At 36.9% G+C, this 17,676-nt stretch overlaps 1 protein-coding gene across 7 annotated transcripts in view; it reads left to right on the top strand.

Annotated features, from left to right (window-relative positions):
• The window catches only part of LOC103729463 (protocadherin-15), a 1,150,197-nt gene that overhangs the window by 975,199 nt on the left and 157,322 nt on the right, over positions 1 to 17,676 (top strand). For all 7 annotated transcript variants that reach the window (XM_029560656.1, XM_029560654.1, XM_029560663.1 and 4 more), the window contains 2 exons: positions 1,684 to 1,792; positions 16,354 to 16,466. In XM_029560656.1, the coding sequence (XP_029416516.1) occupies positions 1,684 to 1,792; positions 16,354 to 16,466 (222 nt within the window). The remainder of the gene's footprint in view (positions 1 to 1,683; positions 1,793 to 16,353; positions 16,467 to 17,676) is intronic.

Genomic DNA, 17,676 nt, shown 5'->3' with positions numbered 1-17,676 from the left:
TGGGAACTAATCGACCTAGGAGGGCAAGGAGCAAAAAGTGTCCTTTGTGTCCCTCTGACCCAATTAGTATAGATCTCAGGGTATGTCTGTTAAACATCCAGGAAGGTTAGTTCCACCATTCTGGCATTTTTAATTACTGTGTGTCATGCAGATAAGTCTTGGGTAATGACCAGTTGGTCTCAAATAAACCTCATCTAGAGATATTTTTCTTGGTTTGATATTTCTATGGGTCTGAATTCACATTTAAAGAAGAGATAAAAAGTATCAGTGAGCTGTTGCTACTAGTATCTCATTATTTATAGGAAAATATTGTGTCACCATTTAGAAAGCATGAAAATGATAATTACTGACCAATGCTTCAGACCTCACATATGAATCAGGGGCTATATTATCTTTGATCATTATTATTTTGACAAAAAGTAAGTATCTCATGTGATACTTTAATATGACTGCTCATTTTAAATATATTCTATCACCATGCTGCTCCTTAGAATCTAAACTACTGGTTTTGCCTAAGAACATGTGACAGAATTCAATGTTCTGTCATTTCATAATGGTGTGAAGAATCCTGTGGTAGTTACTCAGAATGTGAAGTTGGCAATACTGAGGTGGATGTTATTTTCTTTTAGACTTTACTATTTATATATGTTGTCTGAAAGTTTAAAAACCTTAATGTTTCCAAGACTCTGTTCTAAGGGCATCATTTCAAGGAAATGTTAATGGATGTTTCTAGAATATCTGGAAAAATATCATTTTCTTAGAGTCGCTGTATGAAGTAGCACAATTAAGACCTTGAAAAGAGCTGAAGACAATATCATCTTAGCAAACCTTAATTTAGGTTTTTAGTGGTTTTTTGGTCTTGTCTGTATAACAAGATTTTTGTTGTTTTTCTCAGCACACAAGTCATTGCTTTTCTCATTTTCCCTGATCCATGTCCACTTGGGGATATTCCGCTATAATGGGAAAGAGGCCACCATAGAGATCTCTGATTGCCAGAGCTTAAAGTTATTATTTGGTCTTTCAAAAAGAGTGTCAGTCATAATATACAATAGAACTCTACTGAACATCAAACAGGGAAACAGAAACTTAAAGAAATTCATTATAATCCTAAACAGAATCTTTTCACAGAACATCATAAATTAAATAAACATAACTGAGCCATGTAATTTGTTTTAATTACATGACACTTGAATGATGTGGTTTTGGTTTCTATTGAATTAAAGTATCTGTTTTGAATATTTTTTATTTTCAGTATAATTATATGAAAAATAGACTTTAAATGATTTGACAAAGAAAGAATATAGTCACAGGACATCATTTCTGAAACAGAGAGAAAAACTTCACATCCTGAACTGTGTGATGGCTTTAAATTGTGTTTAAGTCATCTAGGAAGGTTAAAACTGTATTGTAATCTTTTTTCTCTCATTTGTTTTTGGGAGAAATCTCTGAAAGAGAGTTCTGTGCACATAGTTACTGTGTCTTTTCCTTTTGAATTTGAGAGACTCTCACTTTCTCTTCAAATTTAGGATTAGCTAGTGAAGGTGTCAAATTATAGATGTTGGTATTTGAGTTTCTCTGCCTGCTCAGCTGATATCTAGCTGTCCTAACTAAAGCATCCTGGTGTCAGCTCTCCCTGAAGTATCAGTGATAGAGCTCAAATAAATACTCTGAATTTTCTTCCAGGAAGAGCTGAACCCCATTGTGGTGACCCCAGCTATCCAAGCCATTGATCAGGACCGGAACATCCAACCGCCATCAGATCGACCTGGCATCCTCTACTCCATCCTTGTCGGTTTGTATCTGACAAAATTGTATACTGCTAGAAACCTGCAAAAAATTATCTCAAGTCAAATGAAACCCTCTTAATAACAAGATTTTTTTTGTATTGGAAATAATTTATAAATGTAAAACTAGATATAACATACACATATGTAATATTCGATCATTGGCTAGGATCCTGTATGTTATTTTGATAATATATGACTAAATTAAATGAGTGCTTCATTAGAGCCACATGGAAGAAGGGAAAAACCATGATTAGCCTAGACACATGAAATAGTTATCATGGCTAATTTCTCCTCAGAAAATTCCACAGAATCTGTGCTAGTCCATCTCTACACATACACCACCAACTATACAAAATTCAGAAATACAGAGGCTTGACAACACTGTTCTCAAATTACTTTTGCTAAAACATGAGTGCTTCTTCTCTGTCTGAGTGCTGAGCTCTGGAGGGGCAAATGCCTGGAACGACATCAGCATCTCTTGACAGAGTCCTGGTTTTGAAGTGAGCTTGGCGATTAACCTCAGTAGAGTTGGACATTGTCTTTAAGTCCCAGCCTCTCCTTCTGTCTCCAGCCTGTGTGCATGTATGCACACAGCAATCAGTAGACCTTAGACAGACTCTAAGTGATTTTATCTGGTCATATTTAGAAATGCAACCTATAAGAAAAGGTCACAGAGCATTGTTTGAAGACTTTGGTCTTGGAGCACTGCACATACCAGAGGTCAACTGCAGATATCAGATCATTAAATTGTGTTTCAAAAATTCTTATGACGGTAAGTCTTTTGTAAAAGTCTATAGATGTTTTGGTATCTGGAAAATAGGCATTGTATACTTCATTAATTGAAGACTGAACATAAAGAGGCCAACCTGTACTGTATGCAGTAAATACAGAGATTAGATGTCAGTGCTCTGGGTTAAAGAGGGACATCTGTGAAGAGAAACATATCAAAGAAAAGCTAAAAATACATTGATAAAGAAGAAGTAAACATTTCTGAAAGAGTTCTCAGATGCAACTATTTTAGCAGGAAAACTGAGGTTTTCAAGAATGAATCAGTAAACTATTCCCACTAAAATGGACCTCTTTCTACAACAGAAGTCAACCTTGACACTGATCCATTATTTCACATGGTGTCCTCACCAACATTTTCTGAAAAATAAAAAATGTTGCTGGAATTGACACAAACAAAAACAAACCCAGAGAAAGATCATTAAGATGTCTGAAGAATCAATAATTCAAAACAAGTCTAGTTTTAGAAATTGGAGTTTAATTTATCCTTATGTAGGGAGATGATTTTGCGAATGTGAAACTTTTATTTATTATAATTTTTATTGAATTTTTGTGTATTTCATACAGAATACCTTAATCATCTTTATACACCCTTCCCCATTGATACCCACCCATAGTCTCCCCCAACTGGATTTCATGCGTTCTGTCATTTTTATGAAGGCCTATGGAGTCAAGTCAGTTCATCCACTGAGGTCTAATCAGCCCATCTAGAGTCCTTTCCTTTAAGAAAATCAGTTCTTCCTCACCCAGCAGTAATCAGCTACCAATAGTTCTTTGCTTAAAATTGAGGCCTGCTGTCAATTCCCACAGTTCTGTGCTGGGTTTTTGATTGTCTGAGTTTGTATGGGTCTTGTGCATGCTGACAACATTGCTATAGGTTCCTATGAGCAAGGTCTCCAGAGTCTGTACAACTTTATTTCTATATGGTCTTGCACCTCCTCCCCTGGCTCTTAAAATCTTTCTGCCCCCTCTTCCACAATGGTCCCTGAGTCCTGGGTGGGTGGACTTTAATATGGGAGTTCTGTCTGAGGACCCACATTCCTCGGCCTCTTATCCTCCACACTGTAGCTATTTGTACCCTTTTGTTCATGGCCCTCTGAGGCATGAGGGAGCTTCATAGATGAGAGTTGAGAGATTCATTAGTGTTCCCTCTACCCCTTGTTTACTATGTTCCCTGAGTTTTAGGTGTAGAGTTTCTTTATAAATGTGTCCCTTTGGCTTGGGCAATTCACAGACAGTCTCTGTGTGTGTCCAGTTATGGAACTCTTTAATAGACTCCATCTGTTGCAAAAGATGAGTGGTGTTCTTTGATGAGTGGTGACTGGCATACTTATCTGAAAATATAAGGATACATATTTAACACATAGTGAGAAATTATATTTATCTAGGGATGGGACAGTCTTGGGATTTTCTGTATGATCTATGACCTCTCCAGCTATGTGTATTTAGCTATGTTTACAATACCACACGATTTTCCTCCCATTGGGTGGGCTTTAAATCCAAATAGGTAGCTTTTGATTACCCCCAAAATAAAAATGCCACTAGTGCCCCAATATAGTTTGCTCTGCTGGTCATTGCTGTGGTTATTAGACCTTAAAGCTGTTATTGGACCACCAATTGATGTTCTTCCTTAGCAGCTTGCATACTGTTCTCCACAACAAGAACTAGCCTCCAGGGAAGTGGTTTCCAGGCCAGTTCCAGCTCCAACTCTTTTTAAATAGTATTTTATTTTATGTGCATGAGTGCATGTAGGTAGGTGTACTCATGTCTTGCAATGCCCACAGAAGTCAGAAGAGGGTGTCTGATCCCCTGCAACTGGAGTTATGAACAGTTGTAAGGCACCATGTGGGTGCTGGGACATGAGCTCAGCACCTCTGCAAGAGCAGCCAGTGCTCTTAACCACTGAGTCATCTCTCTAGCCCCCAAATTTTATTTATTATTTTTATCTTATGTGTATGAGTGTATTGTCTGCATGTGTGTAAGTGCACCCGGGAGGTCAGAAGAGGGCGTTAGATCCCTTGGAACTGGAGATACAGACAGTTGTTGGCTGCCGTGTGGGTGCTTAGAATTGAATCCAGTTCCTCTGCAAGAGCAGCCAGTGCTCTTAACCACTGAGCTATCTCTCCAGCCCCTGTAGATTCCAAATCTTAATAGACTGTCCAAAACCAAAGGCTTTCCAGTGTGTAACAATAGGAAGATTATTTTTAGTTTAAAATTGGGGCAGAAGCTACAGAAAAAATGTTGAAAATTCGACTTCAGTAGTAAGTAAGAAATATTTTCTGGAGAACTGACATTTTCCACAAAATAAGAGAGCAATTTAATGTATTGATTTGGCTTTCTTTGTACACTTACAATTTCGGTAATATGAAGTTTTGAAGAAAGCCTCCAGTTAAACTCTATGTTAATCTAGTAAAATCTCTGAGTTGAGGGTTAGAGGCAAAGTTCAATTGCTTACAGATGAAATTAGGAAAAGCAGTCAAGCAGAGACCATTGAAGAGTTTTCATTCACTGTGAGTTGAATGACTCTCTCAGGGCCAAATGCAAAGACCTAGTGCCCAGCATGTTGACACTGTAGGTGCTGTACGCCTTTGAGAAGTGGGCCCTGATGAAGTCACCAGAGACACTGAGTGACCCGGGTTCCCTCCCCTCTGTCACTCACTGACTTGCTTTCCTACCATCACCATCTGCCACTCATAGTAGTCCCGAAGGGAATGGACTACACACTCTTTGATGTAAACCACTGTAACTGTTATGAAAATTAACCTCATTTTCTTCCTAAGTCATCTGTCTTAGGTATTTCATTATAGTAACATACAGTTGACTAATACACACACCCCCAATAAAAAAGAAATGAAAAAAGAAGGAAAGAAGGAAAGAAAAGTAAAAATCAACTTCAGTAGAATTCTGAAAATTAGCGAAGGGTCACTATTCCCCATTAAGTACTTACGAAGCTCAGTTAACCCTTGATAATAGCAAAAGCTTTTTGGTATTTTCACTATTTAAACCCCCTCCCCACCGTGGTTTGTTGGTCACACTGCAGAAGGACAGCCTGAATTCTCAAGAGAGCTTGTCAGACATTGCAATGGATAGACTAAAGCTGGAGTCCTGTAAGCCTCATTTGCAAAAAAAAAAAAAGAATCACTTTCTGTTCTTTCTGTTGCTTACTCAGAAGAAGCACCGTGAAAGGTGGTCTCTATCACAAAATGGCTTCTCCCCATGGGCATTTCTCCAAAACAATTATGCTAGTTTTGCATTTTCGGTACTGAGGTGATGGAAATGGTTAACGCAAGTTACAAATGAGTTCTAAAAAAAAAAGCATAAAATCTAGAGTATAAAATCCATAGGCTTGTAAAACCTTCATCATGTTTCAGGGACTCTTGAATAATACAAGACTCAAGCTGTGCACATACATATCTGGAAAGGCCAGAAACACTCTCATCCGTCTCTGACCTGTAGACTGAGGAATCAAGAGGGAGCTTCCGAAAGCATGGCTGAGGACTAAGGGTGTGACACCAGGCACAGGCAGCTCCTCCAGAGGAGCTGAGAAGTATACCAAAGCAAAGCAAAACTCCAGTTATTTTACAAACTAGTGATGCTTCAACAGTCAAACATGGGAGAGTAAAGCACAGTATTACTTTAGAAAACAGAAAATACAACTACAGCACGCAGTGGAGTCAGCAAACCTGAGAAATGTAATAATCTGATTTCTGTACCTGTCATCTCCTGCTTTTAAAATGTCCAGATATGAAAAAATAAAATCATAAAACTAGAGATAAATTATAACTATGGTTGTTGTAGATAGAAAAATAAATTAAGATCATTTTCCCAGGATGCCTGGACATTAACTCATTTGGCAAAGACTTTTTTTATTCTTTTTTTCATTTATTTAATTTATGGGTATGATTGTTATGCCCTTACATATGTAAGCACACCATGTCATGCAATGACCAAAGAGGCCAGAAGAGGGTATCAGATTCCCTGGAATTAGAGTTATGGATGATTATTAGCTGCCATGTAGGTGCTGGAAACCAAATCCAGGTCCTCTGCAAGAGCAGTCAGTACTCTTAACTGCTGACCCACCTCTCAAGCCCTAAAAGACTTCAAATCTTCTATCTTAAACATTTTTGAAAAGCCAAATGAAACATGTGCCAAGAAATAAAGGAAAGCACAGGGACAATGTGCCAAATACAGAATATCAACAGAGAAACAGAAATCATAAAATTGAACTAACTCAAAATCGAAGTGTTTCTGAAAGTAAACTTTCATATCTGAAGAGCAGACTCAAAGGAAAGAACAAAACAGAACAGAATCTGGAGCTCAACAGACACAGATCAAGGAAAAGAAGCAAAACTGAAGCTAGAAAAATTAATGTAACTTCAGAAACTTGTAGGTCACCGTCCATTGTGCCATCATGGAAAAGTCAGAGTTTCTGAGCGGAGGGGGGGTATATGAACAGTGGCCAGGTTTACTCTGCGGTCAAGTGTAAGACTGGTCTACATAAGCGCTAAGCCACATGAAGTTGAATCAGACTAAATTCTGTCCTCTGTCAATGACATACAGAGAGGATTTTGAAAACAATAGAAAGAGCAACTTTCCATAAATAATAATTCTTAACAAAAGGAGCACCCAGTTTCTCATCAAAATCCATGGATGCCACTGTGCATTATGACAGTGTCCAAAGGCTAAATCAGTGGAAAGTCAACCAGTGATCCTCAGCAGGAAAGTTTTTCCTTCAGGGAGGTGGCTCACTGGGTAAAGGTCTTGCCACTAAGACTGACAACTTGAATTTGATCCCCTGGATTTATATGGTGGAAGGAAAGAATGAACTCCTTCAATCACACACACACACACACACACACACACACACACACACACACGCTGGCATGCAAATATGCCCCCAAACACATACCAGAAATAAAATGTAATTTAAAAAATTTAGAGTGAGCAAACAAGACATTCCTGGGAGATTACCATCAGCAGACTTACCCTACAAGGAATACTGGAAGAAACAGAAGACTTGAACAACAACTAAAACATCTGTATACCACTGTACCTTGGAACTGTGGAAGATATAAATATTCTTCTCAAGTACCCCTGCAGTGTTCTCTGGTAAAGATCATGCTGGACCCAAAAAAAAAAAAAAGGCTGCTTTACTGGAAAATTACTGAAATTATATAATCTTTGACTATACCAGGTATCTATTACCCCAGGCTAAATCTCAGAAAACTAATGACCAGGATCTTAGAAGTGCCAGGTGACTTACAAGTGCCAGGTGACTTACACACACCTTCAACACCCATTTCAATTTCTTTTTATTGTATACATTTTGACTTTTGATTAACAGCAATAACTTTCTCAGTAAAACAAAAGGAAAAAAAAAAACAAGGTAATTTGTGGGAGTTATTCAGAACTATTCTTTGCAGATCTTGGCCAGAGAGTAGGAAAACACAGATGCTATCTTTCAGAATCACTGAAGCCGCACAGTGCTTAACATCTGATGTTCACTAACACTTGCTCACAGAGACACTGTATGGATATACTGAATTTGTGTATGGAAATCATGTAAACAGCTATCAAACACTTTTATAGAACCAAGTTGTTAAGATCAGTATCAGAGTACAGTTGGCACCTACTGTTAGGAGTAAAAGAATTAAAATGTATGCAAAGTGAAAACAAGCAAATGCTTGAAATTTCAAGAATCAGGAAAAAATTGTTTCCATTTTTACTTCTTTAAAGATAATGAAACTTACTTTAGGTAGAAGTTTTCTACAGCAAGTGTAGACGATGGACAGCAATATTATGATGTGATAGACCTGAGACAGAGATTACCCAAAAATGACAGTACAAGAGACTTCCAAACCTCATATAAAGTGGTCGTAACCCATTGATGCAGTAATAGCACATGTGTGTGTGCGTGTGTGTGCGTGTGTGTGTGTGTGTGTGTGTGTGTGTGTCTTGCTTTGAACTGTGTTCTTGATTTTTTCCAAGTAGCACTGTCAAGCACTGTGTCAACACTGTGATTAACACAGATATCACAGGGCACAAGTCCACTTCTAAGAGTGTGAAAGGCTACTGCTATTACTGTTTATAGTAGGCAGCACTGTCAGTAGTATGTGAAATGAGGTACAGATGGACACATTGTAATACCGAATTAATGAGATACCTTATACACTGAGGTATAATATGGCATTGTTAAAAGCTGTTTTCCTGTTGAACTTGTAATTATGATACATAATAATATGCTATTATATACTAAAATATTGGTCTCATGAACTGATAGTAGTGACAAATGGAGAAAGAAAATAGAAAGTTGGGTTTGGAATTGTTCATAAAACTTCATAACTTCTGATGAGTTTCCCTAAGCATTAATTTTGTCATGTCAAGATGCACCATGTAGTCACACAGGAGAGGTCACAAAAAGAATGTGGATTGTGATCAAAGACCAGAAGACTCTGCCTCAAGCCCAAGATCACCTGTGCTATATATTTCAGATTTCATAGCTACTAGGAGAGAGTCCAGCTCTTTGTTGCTGTTTCTTCCATTTTCCCTGAGGCTGGATAGCTTATGAATGAGTCCTCATTCTCTTGCTGGCCTTTCAAACACTACACAACTCTTACATTTCCCCTGAATTGCATTTTGCTCACACCTCCCCATTCCCCAGAATGCTGCATATTGGAATAGAATAACAAGACATTAGAGGTAATGTCTATATTATGAACTTGAATCTAAAATAAGTTGATGCAAAAAAAGTAGATTTTGGAGGCTGGAGAGATGACAGAGGTTAAGAGCACTGGCTGCTCTTGCAGAGGACCCAGGTTTAAGTCTCAGCACCCACATGGCAGCTAACAACCATCTGTAACTCCAGTTCTAGGGGACCTGAAGCCCTCTTCTGACTTCTGCAGGCATCGCATGACACTGTTGCATTTAAGTACATGTAAGCAATATAGTCATACACATAAAATAAATAAAATAATAAAATGGCTAAAAAATAACAAAATATTTTTTGAAACTATATGTTTTAAACCAACAGAAAATAATGTTTAAATTGTCTCATAATTTATTTGTTACAAAGAAGTACTAGCCTTTGAACCTATTGTCAGAGGAATGAAATATTAGCAGAATTATTTCTGAGGTTAACCCAGACAAGAACTACCTGAAAAAGTGCAGAGCTTTTGAGGTGTTTGTGAAGCATTTCTGGAGAGAGAAAGAAATGTGGTTTGGAATGCGCAGTGCATTGTTCAAAAGTGATTAATCCCTCAGCAAAAGAGACCTGAGTTTACCCATGCACTTCTATTCTTTGACAATGCCTTTATACTTTGATACCTTCATGTCTGCAAAGTACTCAGCATGCATCACTGAAAGTGTTCACAGATCTGCTGGAGATAAATTACATATTAAAGTTGATATTGTTCTGGCAAGATATGCTTTGGGTATGTCCATTAGTAACTGACATAAAATAATACATTACTTAACTATAATGTTTGCATTTGGGAAATAATCATGAATTTTCATGTTTCCATGGCAACAAAAAAAACATTTCTTTGTAAATCAATTAGGTTACTTCATATATGCTATGATTTTCATTCTTAGGGGATAAAGGTTAAAAAGCTGATAATTTTGTTAAGTGATCCTTAGCATTAGATTAGATGTACTTTTTAAATATATCAAGCATTAAAAATAAACAATTTTTTGAATGGGAATATATTTTGTAAAAAATAGACAATTGACCTTGAGTTTTTCTTGGAAGGTTTTTGAATGGACATTTGTGGAAATGTAACAGAAATGGGAATTTTTTTTTTTTTTTTGGTCTTTTTGAGACAAGGTCTCCCTGTAGCCCCAGCTGGCCTGGATTCACTATGAAGACCAGGCTGGCCTCAAACTCACAGAGATCTGCCTGCCTCTGCCTCCCGAGTGCTGGGATTAAAGGTGTGTGCCAATTTTTGTAAAGGGAATTAAAGGGCTCTTCATCCTCACACTTTGTTTAGTCAGAAGGCCATTAGACTTATGTCCATAGTGCTGATTGAATAATTGAATACGGCTCTTAGAGAAGTCCACTCAGATTGAAATAAAGGGACACGAAATACACGGAAGGTTCACTGGAGAAAGAAATGCATGAAGTGGTTCATCTTGCATCCAGTGATGCCAAAACATGATCAAATACACATTAACCCATTCCTAATCCTGAGTTCAGAAACTAACACAAAATTTCTCCATTCCTAAATTTATAAGCTAAAACCATAGACTAATGAGCAACATTGGTAAAAATGTTAGTATCTAGGTTTGGCTTCTATTTCTTAAATATAGCAAAATGTAAACATAGAAAGGAAAAACTTAAAGTTGACATTGTCAAAATAAAAATTCGTTTGTTCTGCAAAAGATATTAATTGGCTAAAAAGGCAAGTGACAGGCAAATATATCAGCAAAACATGAAACTTTTACTGGGACTATAGAAGATGACAACATAGAAGAATGAAGAGAACTTGATAAAAAATAAGCAAAAGTTTTAATAAATGGTTCATCATAGAAAGCACCTAAACTGTAAATAGGTAAGATGTTGTTCTATTTCATTTACCTTCAAAGAAAGGCAAATTAAAACCCAGTAAGTATTAATGGACACATACTGATGGTATCAATTTCTGGAAATCATGGGGAGATAGAGAATTCCCAACAGTGCAGTTGGTGTAGAAATGGTATGGCCACTCTGGAGAATGATCAATTTCCTTAAAACTTGAGCATTAATCAGAAATAAAAATATACTATGAACTGATGAAACCTCTTGAATGAATCTCTAATGCTTCCTCCTGAGTTGAAGAAATTGTTGTGCAAATTTACACACTGGGACATTCCATCTACATGGGTTCTAAGGAAGTTTGAATTTAGTGATAGTGAGCAAATCAGTGGATGCTTCAGATGAGAACTTCTTGGAGAGCACTTTGATCTTGGCCATAATTACACAGCAAACATATGAATGAAGGTTTTTACAACTGTGTTGCCCTAAAGAGATAATAAAACATTTAGACATAATACCTCTAGGAGTTGTCACTTCTGGGCATTTTTCCAAGACAAAGGAAAGCCCATGCCCATACAGAAGAGTATAAAAGAATGGCATAGATGCTTACTCTGTGGCAATGCTCCCCAAACACTCACAAGCAATACAGATAAACAAATTGCAGTGCATCTGTACAACAGAAGAATTCCTGGACAATAAAAGAAATGACCTGTTGATACACAAAAGAATGTGGACCACAAGGTCATTACGGTAACTACAGATGATGCCAGAAAAATAACACCGACAAAAAGTGATCAGTGGGTGCACTGGGCTGGAATTGCTGAGCATGAAAAGAACAATCAAGAGGAGATTTGTGGCACTGATGGGCAGGGGCAGTTCTCTGTGCTAGTGATACCTGGTTCAAGATGAGATCATTCTTTTTTAAATATATGATGATCACTATATAGTGATTATAGCTCAATCTCACAAAGACATGTTGTGGACACTGTTGTTTATTGAGTATTATTTAGGCTGTCATTTTCTTCATAGAACAGTGAAAGTAGAATTTAAGGATTTTATTATTATACATAACAATAAAGGTTTTAGCAAACATTTGTTCTAATAACCACAATAGAATTACGGTCTGAAGTTCACTTTAATACTGTTTATAATTTTGTTGGTAAAGGAGATGATCACTTTCAATTTGGTATTTAAATTTTGGCAAAGCATAACTCACTAGATGATACTATTTGGTGTGATGGAAAAGAATCTGGAGTCTGGGAGTGGATACTCTAACTAGTCAGTCATTATCAGATATGAAAGTTCAGGACATTTTGTCACATAAACGCGTTGAGTATCCCTTTCTTCATAGTTCCAATACTAACACCTTCTCCACAGCACGATTGGTACTTAGTTGTAGAAAATTTATATAAAAAGTTCATGTTTCTCTACAGTAAGCTCAGAGTTCAGTGTTGGTTCCTGGGAACTAATCCCCGTTTCCCAGATAAGCTGCTACTCCTCAACTCGGTTGTATTCTTGACTCACCCTCCAGCACACTTCACTACACCTTAATCCAAAGAGAGAGCTGGTGAAAATAGGGCCAACTCTGAATTACTCTGCATTAAAACAACCTTCATTAGAAATATGTGAAAATATGAGAGACTAAAATAGATGTCTACTTACTATTGCTTAAAGAATTATGAACACAGCATATTCTCATCCGCTTCCTCTATCATATTATTTTGAAGAAAAACTCAGACAAAACACTTTAATCCCCAAATATCTACTACATACTATTATCTATAAAGTAACTCAGCTTAATATGCTTCTACATCATCATCATTAATATCAAATCACTACTCCAGTTTTATTGCAAATTTCTCTCAAATATAATTCTATTTTACAGGGTTTTGGTTTGGTTTGGTTTGGTTTGGCTTTTTCCCCTATGTAACAGGCAGGGAAGAGAGACCTCATATAACGTTCACACATTGTGATGGAAAATTCTCTTAAATCACTTTAAATCTCTGCTGATCTGTTTTCTGTTGTTTCTCACCACGGTACATTTATTGGAAGATAGAAGCTGCATATCTGATGGGATTCCCTGCAGGTCACAATGTCCTAACCTTCAGGGGGTTTCACTTTGCTGTTCTTTCCATTTCCTGTGAACACATGATAGTTTCTTTGTCTTTTCATAGCCAGAGTTCTAGTCTCATCTGAGTTGCCATTACAGAATACAAAAGTCTACACATACATGGTGTGTTAGAAAGTGTTCTCTTGTGATTTTAAAGACTAAAATCACACTTTTCCTCCCATTGCTTTCTAAGGAAATTCTCACCCTGCCTTATAAATGCCACAGTGATGGGATGTTTTCATCTGGCTTTTCCTGTGTGCACTTGCAATAGGCAGAGAGTGCATGTGGAAGAGAGAAAGACACAGAGAGGGCGACGGAGACCATGTACACCATCTAATGTGGCTTCCACTCCTCATAAGGACCCCTGATCTTTAACCTTACCATCAAAAGGCCTTATCTTTATATAAAGTCATACTGGGGAAAGGGCTACAATACATGGGTTTGGGGCAGCCTGGTACAAATGGGTTTCATTTTTCCACAGAGGTCAAGATAAACCTGGATGTCATGTTTGTAACATCAGCACTGGTTAAAGCTCAGTGCTGTCGTGCAGTGGTCTGTGAGGGTAATAAGATAGTGACAATAATTCTTATTCTTGTTTTCATTACCTATTTGAATAATTTCATAGAGATGTCTGCCATCAGATTTTTTTCCCAGTATGATAGGCCATCTCAGAAAATGCTGATATGTTTTCTAATATCTCATTTTCCAAAATGTTGCTGCTCCTCTTCCAAATAGGAGCAATAGAGCACAGTTGCTTTGTCACCATTATGAAGATAACTTTTAAGCACATTTAGTCTGTTTCAAGTTAGAACATATATTCCTTTTAAAATTTTTATTTATTATGATATATATTTTTATTTTATGTGTATCCATGTATTGCCTGCATGCCTGTAAGTGCACTGATGTCATGCACTGCCCATGGAGGACAGAAAAGGTCATGGGATTCCCTGGAACTAGAGTCATGGACAGTTGTTAGCTGCCATGTGTGTGCTGAGATTCAAACTCGGGTCTTCTGCAAGAGCAGTCAGTGTTTTTAACCACTGAGCCATCTCTCCAGCCCCAGAACAAATATTCTTATTGCTACTCAGAGTGTCTGATTTTAGCAAGAGACAAACCTTTCTTACTGGACCTTGAAAAGTTTGATCACCAGTTTAATATTCTTAAAACTCTTGCTAACCACCTGTGATGAACAGATGTTTCACACTTGAATTTCTACCATGGACCTAGAATCAAAAATCTCTTTCAGAAACTGTAATTACTTTTGATGCAAATAGGATTCCCAAACCCCTATCTGAATTCCAGGGATGGTCAGAGCTTCCAAGATGGCCACTGCTTTAGTGTTCTGAGCTATGAACTAGGAAACATTGCAGCTTCGTAGGGACAAACCACAGCTATCAGGGCTAACATTTCACCTTTAACATTATGTTTAGATCTCTTTGTTATTCCCATCAGTTTTCAGTTCTGGAAATGATAGAATTACAGTATAACATAATTAATTATGTAATTATGACCATCAGCAAGGACTACTGTGCATAGTTTAATTATGTCTCAGTTGTATGCATTAAGGTTAGAAGTCACATTGTATTCAGACCAACTGTTTTGAGATTTATTTAAATTTTATTTGTTTTATTATAGATATGTCCAATACAACAGTAGCTGTTGATCAAATCTGACTTGCATGTCACCCATGACATTTATTACTATTGCTTATATCACCAATTTTAATGTTGTGATTTATCTTTTTAAATATATTCTGTATTCCTTTTTAATAGGCCAATGTTTGAAGTTCATTTTTACTTAACATAGCTGAAGACAACTATATTGGCAAATAAATACATATATGTATATGCATCAATTAAAGATCTATCACCATTTATTCAGCCAGACCACCATCAATACAGATTTTAGATTTTTTTAAAAATCAGTGATGACTGTTTGGCTGTTTAGCAGTGGGATTTCTGAGTCATCAGCCTGAGGATACAGCTCAGTGGCACAGCACTGGTCCTGGGTGAGGCCCTAGGATCCATCCTGAGTGCTGCCACAGAGAAGGTAAAAGTGACTTGTTTGGGTAGATTAGGACGATTCCTTCTTTGCAGGTTTTGTGACACTCTTTATTAACAATGTGACACCCACTCAAAAGTGCCTACTTTCTTGCATCGTCACCAGTGTAGCTCAATGTCAAAACAACACTTTTGCCAGTCTAACGAATGAGACATGAAATCTTAATGTAGTTGAATTTGTATTCTGTGCTTGAGTCCAGAGGGACAAGTCAGCACGGCCTTCTCCTTCCATAAACTCACTATATACGCTCTCCTCTCTCCCTGCCATTTCTAACATGTCACTGTCCACTTTTTCCTATTCAATTTATAAACCTCTCTATAGTGGGGATATTTAATCTTTCAAACTTCCAAGTCTTGTCTACAAGTATAAATTACTTACAGGGCTGCTGATGGCTGCTGATGTACTTAATCGTTGCTGTGATTTGATTTGACCTCTATATTTGACTTCTCTGATCTCACTTTCTCTTCACTTTGGAAACACGAATTCGAAAGTATGTAGGTAAAGATATTACAGTTCCAGTCAGGAGTTTTTCAAGAGTAAATGTATTTCAACATACTACAGTGCCTACATTGAAAAAATACCCACCCTAAAAATCCGTTTTAATTTTCAGTGGTTGGCATAATTAGCTGAACACTTACCTTTAAAAGATCTTCCCAGAAGGAATAGAACATATTTATATTAGTTTCTAGGCATCTAGATATTTGGTATAAATTGCTAGTCTTTATTTATTGTAAGATGCATTGAAAAACCATACAGACTATAATTAAGATTTATATACCACTAAAACACAACTTTATCCAAAATTTGCTTTTTTTCCTTCTTAATGTCTCTTTTCATATGATGAGGCTCCAAGTTAATTAAAGAGCTCTTAATAAAAAAATTCAGAAAATCGTCCCAACAAATATCTTCCCCTCTCTAATTCATAAACTAATTAATTATATTCCACATTTGTGTCTTCTATCCCTAGACTACATAGTTCTGAAACCTAATTTACTAATGAAATTGTAATTCTGTTGCTCAGTTAATGAAGGGAAATAGATGAATCAGATGCACCCGTTACTTTCTGTTCTCAATTATGAGCTGAGCCTCCTGTCTTGCAGGGACTCCTGAGGATCACCCCCGCTTCTTCCACATGCACCCCAGGACTGCAGAACTCACTCTTCTGGAGCCAGTAAACAGAGACTTCTATCAGAAGTTTGATTTGGTTATTAAGGTAAATTAAACTAAAATCTTATTTCCTTATATTTATGAAATGCTAATTAAAGGACATGTGGAGGCTGTTGTAGGCAGTGCTATGCTTTATAAACAACAATTAATATGATCCACAATTGATCAATTTTTTTGTCAATAAACATTTAATTTTTTCTCTCAAATTAGATTTATACTAATGGTCAATAAAACAGTCAATATATTTCTGTGGAACAAAGGCATCAATCAGACATATATAACTATAAAAATTTGTTATGTCCTTTAACATTTATGTTTTTTATAAAAGAATTAACTTTTGACCAATAAATAATGAGTCCATTGAAAATGTGTTTTATTTACTGCGGTACACTATTTTTCAGTGCTATTGCTTCCTCTAGTACAACATGAAAAGGTTTGTCCAGCATTAGATTTTTAAAGGTATTTGTTACAATTTTCTTTATGTTGAAAGATTATCCTAGACCTGAAGCAAATTCAATGCTAGGGCAATCTGCTTGACATTGAAATGGAGGATTAATAATAATCACTGTATTCTAATGAAGTCATGTAGGGGGCACTATGAAAGCACAGATGATTTTGGAGTTAATTCTAATGTACTCCACTGAGAAGGTGAGGCTTCGGCTTGACATTGAAAGAGGAGTAAGGATTTGCCATGCGGAAGTGAGAGGCTGGTAGTAAGAGAAAGGGGACCAAATCCAGAATATTACAAACAAACCCCAAACATATTACATGATAGTGTCACATCTATAATACAACATAATCAGATCTAAAATGAAGCCTAATCGTGTCCTTCTTGTTAACAATAAATTTAAAATATTGGGGTTGTTGATTTAGCTCAGAAGTAGAACATTTATTGGCAGGCGTGAGGCCCTGGTTTCTACCTCAGTACCAAGTAAGTAAATCAGTGAAATTAAAGAAATTGTTAAAGGCAAAGGAACTGAATGAAGGAAGCTCCCTGTGCAGGTCCCTTATGCATGCTGCCTTCTGTGTGTTTTATCATTGGCCCTTTGCCATGACTTGAATGGTGTGCTCATCTGTACACAGTGCGGGAGCTGAAGCCCTAGATGGGTGATCCTAGAGAAACACAAGTAATAAGAGGCAGAATTGAGATTCAGATTTTGTTTACTTATTCTAAACTCAGGCGCTCTTCACTTTATATACTGTGCAGTTGTTTAGATATGGTTACCTGCTTCACCAAGTCCAGTTCCAAATGACAT

Source organism: Nannospalax galili, unplaced genomic scaffold (assembly GCF_000622305.1).
Source record: "Nannospalax galili isolate Female #2095 unplaced genomic scaffold, S.galili_v1.0 scaffold70, whole genome shotgun sequence".
NCBI classification, from domain to species: domain Eukaryota; kingdom Metazoa; phylum Chordata; class Mammalia; order Rodentia; family Spalacidae; genus Nannospalax; species Nannospalax galili.
This window is presented reverse-complemented; position numbering and strand designations above follow the sequence as displayed.